Genomic DNA, 13,201 nt, shown 5'->3' with positions numbered 1-13,201 from the left:
TATCTGTTTTTGTATTTGTAATACATTTGCACAAAAAAATCTAAACCTGTTTTTGCTTTGTCATTATGGGGTATTGTGTGTAGATTGATGAGGGAAAAAAAAACATGTAATCAATTTTAGAATAAGGCTGTAACTTAACAAAATGTTGAATAAGTCAAGGGGTCTGAATACTTTCCAAATGTACTGTATATGTGGATTTATTAACATAATAATTTATTTCTAATTATGGCAGGTTTGGTCCTCCATAGAGGTGAACCCTAGTTCTCAACAATTTGGACCACAACTTCATCAGAGTTCAGGTGATAACATAGAGTCCAGGGGCTTCATTTATCAACCATGTGTACATTTCACACTAAATTCAGATGTAATGGGAGATTATAGGATTTGTGTGCAGTATATTATTGGGAGTTATCTAACTTTTATCAACAGTTCACTTTTTTTGGTAACAAAAACACCCTCTTTTCCTGTATGATTTGGAATGTTGGAACTGGGCCATGTCAGTTTCGAAAAGAATGTGCAATGGCAAATTTGACCACATTTCTATTGAGGCGTGGGCAGTGACTCTTTCTGAAAATGCATGCCGCATTTTTTTTATTTGCATAAAAATATAACGAGTGCCAAAAACACTGGCCCCTTACAAAAAAAGTCCTACAGGAATCCGCAGGAGTGCTTCCGCAGGAGTCCTGCGGGAGTATGACTTGTCATGCAAACATTCCTGCACAAACATGAACATTCCTGCAGGTATCATGCAGGACCGAACTCTGCAGGATTTTGATATTCATACAGGATATGGCAATACCTGCAGGGCCAAGTATATTCCTGCAGCAATCTTGCAGAACCAAAAACTGCAGGATTTTGATATTCCTACAGGATTTGAGATACAGTATGTTGTAACAACAGAGAAAATAGACTTTTGAAATATAATGCAACATCAGACATTTAAACTCAGCAGATGGGAAATGTAATAAATTGCAATGTTCAAATGCAATAAATATAGTATATGCTTTTTTAATTGGATAGATTCCAACACAATTGATAATGGTTTCAGTCAATGTAATAATGCATTTATATATCATGCTGCCAGTTTAAGAAACACCCTCATTGATATACACTCTGAATAAATAAATAAATACAATGTAAAAAAAAACTTGTATACAGTTAAGTTAAGCTGAAGCAGAGAGGTGCAGAGGGCTGCCTTAATTGACATCCATGTCATCGGAACCCGGGGAACAATGGGTTAACTGCCTTGATCAGGGGCAGAATGACAGATCTTTACATGGTCAGCTCAGGGATTTGATCCAGCAATCTTTGGGTTACTGGCCCAATGCTCCTACCCGCCAGGCTACCTACTGCCCCCCTTTGTAATGATTACTCCATGCTAATAGAGTGGCAGGAGGAGCCATAAAAATTTGATATTGTACCTCACAACAAAATGCTCAAAGCGGAGTTCCACCTGGGGGAAATAGTGGATGTTGTGTGGGAGGACGAGAGTTCTCCTGCCAAAGTGATTGAAACAAGTGGTAGGTTTCACTCTGTCTGTAACTTATGTGACATCGGTTCTCTCTCACATGTCTGTCTGGCTGGTTGTCCTATGTCTGTCGCTAATGTTTGCATGGATATGTTAAACTGGTGTCTCTTATATTATCGCAATGCTTAAGTAATGTTTGCCTAATTGTTGCTGTCTATCAACTCCCACTTTTATAGAGCACAAAGACAAATTGATGAGGAAATTACTCAAACTAGAGGCACCTAAGAGTCAAAGGAAGGACAAGGAAGCCAAACGCAAAAGGCCGACAACGACCGGGCACTCATACACTCTCCTCAGCACTGAAACCAATCCAGCAAAGAAGACGAGAAAGGTAGGCCCAAGAGTTTTTATTCTTATGCAGATACTTAAATGTAATAATGCAATTGCTCTCTCAATATCTAGGAGCTTCTACTTTCTCACGTTAAACTTTTGACTGATTAGGTTGCTGACGGGACAAGGGATCTTCTCTCTATGGAGAAGATCACAGAAAGGGAAAATAAGGCTAAGGAAGAGGAGGAAGAGGATATCAAGGCTCTTAAAAAAAGAGGTGAAACAGTTGAAGGTCCAAAACCAGGAACTGAAAACCCTGAACATTGTCTCTGCAGAGAGGTATATGCTATAGGCATGTTTGTGTTGTTATTAAGGAATCATCTGAATGTCTCTCTCTTCTGTCTGTCTCTCACTCCTTTCATATGATTGAATTGAAAAGAGGTTTATTTTTATCTGTTTTTCAATCTCATGAGTAGCCTTGCTTCTAAAACTTGAAGCTGTGCCCCAGCCTCTACCCTCTCAGGTCACTGCCCACCACTTACAAAGGTAAGTGCTTAATTAGCCATTTAGAAATTGTACTTGTCATCTTTCAACGTTGAACAGTGCTAAGATATTAGTGTATGATTATGTTAACATTTATACAGCCAGGACCATCGGCAGAGGGGATTACCCCTTTGGGCATAAGTAATGCCATGCTGCGGGCCTGCGGTAGAGGTGGCACCTCCATGCACAACCATGGTTAAAGAGCTGGCTATGGCTGTTTGGGAGACAGGTGATTGCTACCTATAGATTATCTGCAAAAATTGGAAATGCCAATAAAGGGACTTCAGCAAAGCCAGCCCTTGATGAGGGAAAAGTCAAACTGATAATTGGTATGGGAAACATTTAGATCCTAATGCAGCACTAGAAAGTGATTTCCAGTGGCAAAACCCATATATTAACTCATAAAATGTTTTACTTTTGACCCGATTTGGATTTCTAGGAACTGTGCAAAACAAGTTTCCAGATATACCCCCCAAATTCATCCGAGCAGCACTGAGGGAGAAGATGAACGATGAGCATAAACTTCACATCAAGTATAGGTTTACATACTTTCTTGTCATGTATAGGTGTGTTTTCAGTGTTAATATACACATTTCTTCTGTGTTTTCAGACAAAAAATGCTTATATGGCCATTGTTTCCCTTAACCCCAAATTACCCCTTTTATTCAGGGGGGTCAGCTTTTTTACTTTTTCATCTGGAACGGAGTCTTGTGTGGAACGCTCCATAACACCTGAGTTTTGTAGTGTTGTCACTTCAATGAGGCCATTTGCATAGTTCGGACCAATGAGATGCGTTTTTAAAATTTTAGGATAGAGAGAAAATATGATCAATATTTAATAAAAAGGAAGTTCTCTTCAGTGTTTAATCGTGCATCAATACGTAGGCTAATCCTTACTCATGTGACTGAGTTGACAGCCTAGTAGTAATACCGCATATATGGGCTTAATAACGATGTTTAACAACAATCAAGTTTGTTTCTGTTCCAAGTATGACCCCTTTCATTGAGTTGGATTCATGATAACAAGTAACCGTTAGGTCATACTTACTATTTCCTTTGTCACAGTTCCTCATGCACACACACAAAGCGTTTCTGCTGTTACATCCTGTGAACTCTGCCCCTCATTTCTTTCCCCAGTTAGGAACGAGCCTATGAACAGTGAGACTGACAAACGCAGGCAGCAGCACTGGACAGCCAAGCAGGCGAAGGTAACACAACACACAGTTTCAGCTGTTATATACTGAATCCTCTGTCCCTCTCATTTCTCCCCTTTCCTAACTAGTTAAAATGGAGCCAAACGCACACACAGAGAGTTTCTGCTGTTACATCCTGTGAACTCTTCCCCTCTTATCTCTCTGCTGTCCTCCCCGATTAAGACAGGGCCTACCACAGAAGAGTGAGACGGACTACCACAGAAGGCAGCACTAGACAGCCATTGCCAGCGAAGGTAACACCACAGTGTCTTGTGGAATCTGTCCATTCTTTTGTAATAATGTGGATTGTCCTGCATGTCCAGGCCTGCTCTGAAATTAAATAGGTATGATATCAGGCTCCTATTGCACAGCAATACTGTAGCCTACCCATACTGTAAAATATTTGTTATATTTACAGGTCTATTTTACTTTCGAGCATGGTTGGCTATTGAATGAGCGATGTTAAGACAGTACACATATTTTCCCAGCTTTTTAAGTCCGGCCCCCCCATTAAATCAAGTTAAGGAGGAAACCAATGTCTTTGCAGCCTGAATGGAGGATGTTTTATGTACGAACCGGACGCGGGGTTTAGGAGTGTATTGCACAAGGCCAGACGATGTAAACCTTGGCGAACCGTTGGGTTTGGCGGAACCATTGGGGCTAGTAGACAGCTGTACAAAACACAAGTTACACACACATTTTAAAACACAGACACATTTTATGATTAAAAACCAGACTGGATTTAGTTAAAAATGTTACATTTAAAGAAACTGCATTGGTAGACAAAATTCCAAAATATAAAATAAATAAAAGCAAAAAGGACATCAGACAAAAAGTTGTTTCGTTCTCCACAGTCTCCATTGACAATAATCACATTTGACATTAATACTGTTGATAAATTAATACACTTAAAATAACTGTTAATAGTTGACATTTTCAGTACGTCTAAATGTGTATGTGTGTATGTTTATAAATGCATGCAGGTGTTACAGATTAACTATGGCAGAATGAGCCAGGATTCAAATGATCCTTTTCATTTTGCATGTGGAGTTTTAGTTTGAGTTGATACTAAATCCAAGGTTGGGGTATGCAGTTTTGTTCAGTTTTCATTTGACAAAGAGTGTATGTTAATTTGAGGTTAACTTTAAGCTAGTTCTTTTCTTTTCTTTTTTTTTAACCTAGGCCTACTGTTAAATTGACATGACAGGATACAAAAACAACATAAAAACAAAGCATGATTAGAGAATACTTCTAGTTGCAGACCCACTGTTCCACACAAAAAAATCTACACCTAACACAGAGCCATGCCTTCCCTCTGCTCTCCAACCATGCACCAAATACACTTGCACTAACACAGAGGTCAGACAAATTCCAGTACAAAACCATCTCTAGTACAATGCATGCTCTCATGTTTTTACGTGCCAGAATGAGAGTATTTTTTTTGCAGATTTGTTAAAATTGCACAAATATCTGAATAGTACAGTGATGGGGGAACACTTTATTTTTTTGCAATGATCGTTTTTATCCGAATAAAAAGTTCCCTTTCAAAATCGGATGAATCAATCTGCAAGTATAAACAAAACAAATAAATGTCAAAAGGAGACATTTGGGTTCACTGAATGTAAAAATAAGTGCTTCAAAAGTGAATGCAAACAATACAGTAAAACAACTGTCAGTATAGTTATCATGGCATCAAAATAATCAGCATAAATTGCCTTAAACATGCAATTCAAGAGAGAAAGCCAAATAAACGTGGCTTATGCAGTCGCCGTTTTTCCAAAAGAAAAGAGCACTGCTGGTTTTTACTAAGATATACTGGGGCACTGCTTTGATTACAACTACGGTCTCCTTTTCTCTGCCTCGGTTGTGGGATAAACTTACAAAGCCAACCACACCTACAGTCTACACACATTTCAGGAAAGAAAACCGGAAGAATGCAGCGACAAACACAGGCAAAGGTTCAGGAGCTACAGGGGTCAATACGGGAGGCTTGGTTCAAAAGTATTGGCATTAAAAGATAAGGAGTTAAGTTTGATAATCTGCATTATACATGAACAAACAGGCCTTAGTCTTGACGACAGAATAGACTCGTAAAGGTCTATTCCAGGGGGCTTTTTCCTCTCACTGACTAATAATGGGAGATTGAACCAACCGAGGACCACACAACGCGAGTCCCTCTGGGTCTTGTAGCTTTTCATTTCCGATACGAGCCTCATAAACCACGGGGGGGGGGGACAACTGTGCACAACACAGGTCAAAGGCACAACACTGGACACGACAAACGGAAATAGAACAACCTCTGGGAGCTTTGAAAAAGGCCCAAAGAGGAGAAGGTGTCTCTCTATCAGACAGTCAGGCATTCTTCTAGCAGCACAGTCTGTGCACTACTGCACTTTTGTCCCAGTTTCGTAGTAGAATTGCACAACATCCACTCCAAGAGGAGAAATAAAAGTCACAGCAACATTGTCAGAGCTCTAGAGTCTGATAAAACAGTCATGGAGCATGACAACAGCACAGGTAATTATTTGTGTGTTTTAAGCCGAACGCATTCTTAAATCATGCTGATATAACATAATTGCACCAAATATTCATTATACACGGGAAAAGGTGTATGGATTTTGTGACGCCAGTAAAACAAAAATGATGTGATATTGGTTACCTGTGGGGTACTTCTTTTAAGTACACAGTCAGATTGACCGAATAAATTGAACTTTTCAGAAGTATTACAAATGGGGTAATGCCAGGATTTACTCCTGGGACAATGATATGTCAATAATAAAAGGTATACTCCAGACAAGCTAGGTACCCATCACTGTTGGTTGGCACAGAGGGATGTGACACTGTGAGAAACAAGGTATAATTTCCTTATTTTCCCCCAATGTAACAAATAAAAAGCTGAAGTCAAATCCATGCAGAATTTTCAGTACCCAATGTTCCTGTGGTTACGTCTACTCTATAAAAAGATCCAAACGTATGCATTTAAAACATTCCTTTCAGCATACTCTAGAATTAACACAGTAAATATTGCAAAATGTTAAACAAAGCTGTTAACTGAATGTACACCAAGGTGTGCAACAGGCAAATGCAGAGTGAGTGACATTTGGCATGAAAATGAAACAACGCCAGAGAGAAAAGGGGCCCTAGGCTTTGAGTCCAAGTCCAACAGGGTCACAAGACCACTGTATAGGACACATACCATCTTTCGATGTCAAATAAAAGCTTATGCAATAACCCGTCTCTTTAATCTCCGATTACAATTCTAAGATATGCAAGAGAACATAATAGTATATCTGCGAGAAGGATAATTTGAAAGGGTTATAAGTAACAAAAAAAATCTACTTAGAAGTTGTGTCGCTGAAAAACTGGGTCGCTGATCATAATTTCAATCATTGATGAATAGCAGAGGCACTACATACACAAACGTACACCTTTGTCATTGGGGGAAACACCTCAGGAAAATTGGTTTAGGAGTGATATTTCCTCACTCAACGGAATAGAACTCACCATACTACACAAATATAACAACTATGAAACAGAAATGAATAACTACATCATTTGCATTCATTTTTTTTCTCCATATAATTTCATTATATATAGATTTATATTCCTCACATGCCTGACAATTGTGTACATGTGTGTGTGGTTTAGTCTTTTAAGTTGTGTGTTTTCTTTTGCACTGAAACATCCTTAGTATGGCTGTAAGAAAATATGTGCCCTCCTGGTGAGAAAGGACTTTGACCCGAGCCAAAAAGAAAATGTGTGTGATGGATGCTCAGCAGTGGAAGTCACTGACGAACTATGGTGGGGTGGAGCCTCTGTTAGACAAGGGTCTGTATCTCCCCACTATCGTCTGGTCTTATTGGGCAAGAGTTGCTGTGAGAGCAGGACTGACTGCACAAGAAGACCAAAAGAGAGATGCTGGCTTTCTGTTCTACCTGATTATTAATTGCACCCACCTGGTGTCCCAGGTTAAAAATCAGTCCACGATTAGAGAAAAAAAAAAAAAAAAAGCAGTAGAACTGGCTTTGAGGTCCACATTTGAATTTGAGGGCTGTAGAATATTCCTGTGACTTACTTCTCTGTCCTTAGCCCCACCTCTCTGCTTTCAGCCTCCCAAGCAACTATGAACTGCCTTAGCGCTCCAGCTGTGGAGATGTAAGGACTAGGAGTGGAGGTCAGAGGGTGAGCTATGTTGCTTACAGCATCCTCTCACCCCATAGGTGAATCTTCAGGGTTGTAGAAGGGGGCAGGTCACAGTCAGTAGATTTTTCGGCTTTCTTTTTTTGTCCTTTGAAAGTCCTGAGGAGATTTCCACCGAGTCAACAAAGCCAGACAGAAAAGGAAATGGCTCCCCATTAGCTGTGTGATCACCTGAATGAGGACAGTGACAATGATTTAGCTCTGTGTGGATGTACTATGGACAAGATGGGGGGCTATGATCAGGGGCAAAACCGGAATCTTCAAAATCAAACTTATGACAAAAGGTATTACATTTAATAATAAATACTCTATTGTCATCTCTTCAGAATCCCTCAAAATGTTCACACGAATATAACTGAGAATAAGAAATGGCAATGGGGTTATGTTGTAGCACTGTAGGCGAGGAGGATGGGACCCCCCACTGTGGAAAGGCACACCCAGAGGAGGGGGAGGTGAAAGGGGGAGTGGGGCTGGTGGTGGAAGGGGTAAAGATATGAACCATGGCTGAGGTGGTGCAGGAGACGTCAGGAAATGTCACATGAGCTGAGAAGGGTGAGCTCAGGCCTGGGAGTCTCTTTACATCCGTGAACCTCGCTCCTGGAGGATCTGTAAGGGAGAGAAAACGTGTCAGTCTAGATCCAGCAACAGTATATACACCTCAATCCAAAATGAATGGAAGAGATAGGCACTGGCTAATCTCTCACGGACAGACGCACGTAATATAAACGGTATCATAGCATTTGTCAACCGACTGTGGGATGCGACGAGGCTCAGGTGTTTTCGTCACTGATCATTTGGACAAATCACAGTTTCGCAGGTGTTCGCATCTTTCGAATTTAGGAAGGAGGGGGGACTTTTTGCCCATAGACTTGCAGAGGGGAGTGGAGCTACAGGTCTGCTTCCATTCCTCGTTCTTATATCTTTTCCTAACACATCTGCCCCCAGAACCTAACCAAGCATCTGACATAATTATGCAAGACTTTAGTTCTGGGTTTCCGAGATTAGGCATCGGCTAATTTCATGATCTTATTTGAAGGAAACAATGCAGCTCAATCTACACATTAGACCACTTTTGAAGTCGGAAACGCCTGACAAACTTTGATGTTGCACCTACAAGCGAGAATCTTCTGACTTCATGCCCAACACATGAGTTCCAGACACTCTCAAATGCTGATCTCACCTTGGCCTTCTCAGTGGGCTCGATAACAATGCCGTTAGTGGAGTTGTTGAGCTCCCGGGAAACCACACACAGGAATTCAGCCTGGTCCTCGTTGCCATAGTTATAGGACGAGCCGATGCTTATGAGCTGTGAGGGGAAAGGGTAAGTGGGATTGTAAATTAGCTTAAAAGTCATTTTCACATGAAATTTTAGGCAAAGTTTGTAATTTCAAAAATAACCAGACTTACCACCAATGACCTATGGATTTAAAGACAAGTGTGACATGAGGACTATTAGGCCCACCTGCTCAAACTTCCAGCCATCTGACATTGTGGACACCATCTGGGTGAGTTCCTCCTCTTGGCACTGCAGCACCCGGTACACATGCTTCACTGGGCCCTGAGAGAAAAACAGACACTACAATAAAAGCCACCTGTACACAATAGGGTTAACTTGCCAGTAAATGTTTAGCTTTTGAACAGTGCCATGTGTGCGAGTGTGTCAGTATACACACTAACAGACTTGTAAACACACTCATCCTCTGACATTTTAGTGTTTGCTTTAGCATGTGTTATTTCACAACAGCAATGGCGTCATCCATCCCGGTCCAAGGCCTTTCCATTCATCATGTCTGCATTTCCCTGACATACCTGAGATGTCCTGTTCTCGTTGTCCCGTATCCTCTCCTTGACCAGCCTTACTAGTGATGCAATATTGTAGAACTCCGCCTCCTCAAGGACACCTGAGAGATACAACCAGTAGTTTAGTCACATGATGTAGAACTAAGAACAGATATAGCCCTTGGTTCACTGCCCTCAACCAGCACAAAAACATCCTGTGGCGGACTGCACTAGTATGGAATAGTCCCCGCAATATGCAACTTTTCAAGGAATCAATACACGTAGTCAGTCAGGAAAGCAAAGGCTAGCTTTTTCAAACAGAAATTTGCATCCTGTAGCTCTAACTCCAAAAAGTTTTGGGACACTAAAGTCCATGGAGAATAAGAGCACCTCCTCCCAGCTGCCCACTGCACTGAGGCTAGGAAACACTGTCACCACCGATAAATCCACGATAATCAAGAATCTCAATAAGCATTTCTCTACGGCTGGCCATGCTTTCCTCCTGGCTACCCCAACCCCGGCCAACAACTCCGCACCCCCCATAGCTACTTGTCGAAGCCTCCCCAGCTTCTCCTTCACCCAAATCCAGATAGCAGATGTTCTGAAAGAGCTGCAAAACCTGGAAGCATACAAATCAGATGGGCTAGACAATCTGGACCCTCTCTTTCTAAAATTATCCGCCGTCATTGTTGCAACCCCTATTACCAGTCTGTTGAACCTCTTTCATATCGTCCGAGATCCCTAAAGATTGGAAAGCTGCCACCCCCCTCTTCAAAGGGGGTGACACTCTAGACGCAAACTGTTATAGACCTATATCCATCCTGCCCTGCCTTTCTAAAGTCTTCGAAAGCCAAGTTAATAAACAGATCACTGACCATTTCGAATCCCACCGTACCTTCTCCGCTGTGCAATCCGGTTTTCAAGCTGGTCACGGGTGCACCTCAGCCACGCTCAGGGTACTAAACGATATCATAACCGCCATCGAAAAAAGACAGTACTGTGCAGCAGTCTTCATCGACCTGGCCAAGGCCTTCGACTCTGTCAATCACCGTATTCTTATCGGCAGACTCAACAGCCTTGGTTTCTCAAATTACTGCCTTGCCTGGTTCACCAACTACTTCTCAGACAGAGTTCAGTGTGTCAAATCGGAGGGACTGTTGTCCGGACCTCTGGCAGTCTCTATGGGGGTACCACAGGGTTCAATTCTCGGGCTGACTCTTTTCTCTGTATATATCAACAATGTCGCTCTTGCTGCGGGTGATTCCCTGATCCACCTCTACGCAGACAACACCATTCTGTATACATCTGGCCCTTCATTGGACACTGTGTTAACTAACCTCCAAACGAGCTTCAATGCCATACAACCCTCCTTCTGTGGCCTCCAACTGCTCTTAAACGCTAGTAAAAACCAAATACAAGCTCTTCAACCATTCGCTGCCCGCACCCGCCCGCCCGAATAGCATCACCACCATGGACGGTTCTGACCTAGAATATGTGGACAACTACAAATACCTAGGTGTCTGGCTAGACTGTAAACTCTCCTTCCAGACTCATATTAAACATCTCCAATCCAAAATTAAATCTAGAATAGGCTTCCTATTTCGCAACAAAGCCTCCTTCACTTATGCCGCCAAACACACCCTCGTAAAACTGACTATCCTACCGATCCTCGACAATGTCATTTACAAAATAGCTTCCAACACACTACACAGCGAACTGGATGCAGTCTATCACAGTGCCATCCGTTTTGTCACCAAAGCCCCTTATACCACCCACCACTGCGACCTGTATGCTCTAGTCGGTTGGCCCTCACTACATATTCGTTGCCAGACCCACTGGCTCCAGGTCATCTATATGTCTATGCTAGGTAAAGCACCACCTTATCTCAGCTCACTGGTCACGATAACAACACCCACCCGTAGCTTGCACTCCAGCAGGTATATCTCACTGGTCATTCCCAAAGCCAACACCTCCTTTGGCCGCCTTTCCTTCCAGTCCTCTGCTGCCAATGACTGGAACGAATAGCAAAAATCGCTGAAGCTGGAGACTTATATTTCCCTCACTAACTTTAAACATCAGCTATCTGATCGCTGCAGCTGTACATAGACCATCTGTAAATAGCCCACCCATTCTACCTACCTCATCCCCATATTGTTTTTATTGACTTTTCTACTCTTTTGCACACCAGTATTTCTACTTGCACATCACCATTACGCCATTTGCACACACTGTATATAGACTTTTTTTTATTCTATTGTGTTATTGACTGTACGCTTGTTTATTCCATGTGTAACTGTGTTGTTGTTTGTGTCGCACTGCTTTGCTTTATCTTGGGCAGGTCGCAGTTGTAAATGAGAATTTGTGTTCTCAACTAGCTTACCTGGTTAAATAAAAGGTGATTTTTTTGTTTAAATAATACTAACCATTGGGCAACGGCCTGTATCACACATCTGCAGAATCCCATTTCTTCTAAATAAAGCATGGTGTGTGACAGGGGTTGTATTTTACACTTTGGGGACCATTTATACAGTCTTACCTTCCTCTGCCAGGTTCTTGTCCATGATCAGTTTCCCATGCCGCAGGTAATTCAGAATGGGGCCAAAGTATGTGGGGTCCCTGTCGATTAGGTAAGCACCCGTCTCATCCTAGGATATTTATAAAAGTGTGAAATGGAAATCACATGTCTGCTATTTGAGTGTCAGATAAAGGTTTCTCTGGTGCTTCTTCACATGCACATAAAATAATGCATTATTGTAAAATGGCTGAGCATTACACTTAAATGAGTGTTACAATTGTCTAACATTTTAACTAGGCATTTTAAAGTGTTTGGGTGTCATCTCGTGCATGATGAGCGGCAGTGCATTGCTACAATGATGCACCTTGATTGATGATAGAACGTTATGCCAAAAATTATTATAATAGAATATGTTACCTTGTCAGAGTCCAAATCTGGATCTTCTTGACACAATCGGTACAGGAACGATTTGGGGTCCCTGCACAATGTCTGTTTGGTTGTGACAAAATAGGTTCCACCGACATTTAGGCAAACCCAGCGGGATTCTGGCTTCTCGGCTTGCTCCGATGGGGAACTGAGGTTGCTCTTCATTGGGAACCCAAACACCGCTCTACTAGTACTCGACACCCCAGGACTGGTGGGCAAGCTACTCCGCGGTGAAACCTTGAGAGTGGGCGAAGCAGCCAGCCGAACAGAGCCCCGGACATCTCGGTGCTCGGTTTGTTCTATTGTGGCAGTAACACTCTGCTCCACAACATGCAATTCGGCCATATTTTCTTCGTCAAAAAACACCACTATTATTACACTTCAGGGTAACAATAATGCTTATCGATTTGTAAACACAACGGGGCTCTTTTTCCCCAACAAGGTGGCTGGCATTAGGGCGTTGCTACACACATTCGATAATTTCCACACATAAATACTCTAAACAAGACATCGATATTACTTAGTTGAAATATACTATATATGTTTGACACGTCGCTTGCAATCTTTTCCTAAAACAAATGGGTCATTCTTGTTTATTCAAACGTTAACAGAAGAGGGCAATCCTTCCGGGTTGTAAACGTCATTACTGTATACTTCCGCTATGTCGTTTTCCCCCTCCAAAATAAGAGTTAATGAATAAATATAAATGTTATTCTGCTTGCTGTCGGTCATACAATAGAGATTTAAA

General features: G+C 41.8%; 3 protein-coding genes across 4 annotated transcripts in view; 1 reads left to right on the top strand and 2 right to left on the bottom strand.

Moving 5' to 3' along the window:
* LOC115143911 (monocarboxylate transporter 6-like) overlaps nucleotides 1-3,472 on the bottom strand; it is a 47,297-nt gene extending 43,825 nt beyond the window's left edge. Inside the window, exon 1 of the mRNA XM_029684375.2 lies at nucleotides 3,389-3,472. The gene's annotated coding sequence lies outside the window, so the exon portion shown is untranslated. The remainder of the gene's footprint in view (nucleotides 1-3,388) is intronic.
* Nucleotides 3,460-13,201, top strand: part of LOC115143909 (gamma-tubulin complex component 2-like) — a 33,738-nt gene continuing 23,996 nt past the window's right edge. Inside the window, 2 exon segments of the mRNA XM_029684370.2 lie at nucleotides 3,460-3,548; nucleotides 3,717-3,787. The gene's annotated coding sequence lies outside the window, so the exon portion shown is untranslated.
* LOC115143913 (BTB/POZ domain-containing protein KCTD5-like) lies at nucleotides 4,232-13,093 on the bottom strand. Of its 2 annotated transcripts, XM_029684377.2 has the most exons (6): nucleotides 12,445-13,093; nucleotides 12,049-12,157; nucleotides 9,543-9,634; nucleotides 9,196-9,291; nucleotides 8,914-9,039; nucleotides 4,232-8,339 (listed from the first exon to the last, which is right to left on the bottom strand). In XM_029684377.2, the coding sequence occupies exons 1-6, from the start codon at nucleotides 12,796-12,798 to the stop codon at nucleotides 8,310-8,312; spliced, it is 807 nt and encodes a 268-aa protein (XP_029540237.1). In that variant the 5' UTR covers nucleotides 12,799-13,093; the 3' UTR covers nucleotides 4,232-8,309. The 2 variants fall into 2 exon arrangements, with proteins under 2 accessions (XP_029540237.1, XP_029540238.1); XM_029684378.1 differs by lacking the exon at nucleotides 4,232-8,339 and having other exon boundaries at nucleotides 8,952-9,039; nucleotides 9,141-9,291.

Source organism: Oncorhynchus nerka, linkage group LG16, assembly GCF_034236695.1.
Source record: "Oncorhynchus nerka isolate Pitt River linkage group LG16, Oner_Uvic_2.0, whole genome shotgun sequence".
Lineage (NCBI taxonomy): Eukaryota > Metazoa > Chordata > Actinopteri > Salmoniformes > Salmonidae > Oncorhynchus > Oncorhynchus nerka.
Note: the sequence above shows the minus strand (reverse complement) of the source record. Positions and strands in the feature narration are given on the sequence as shown.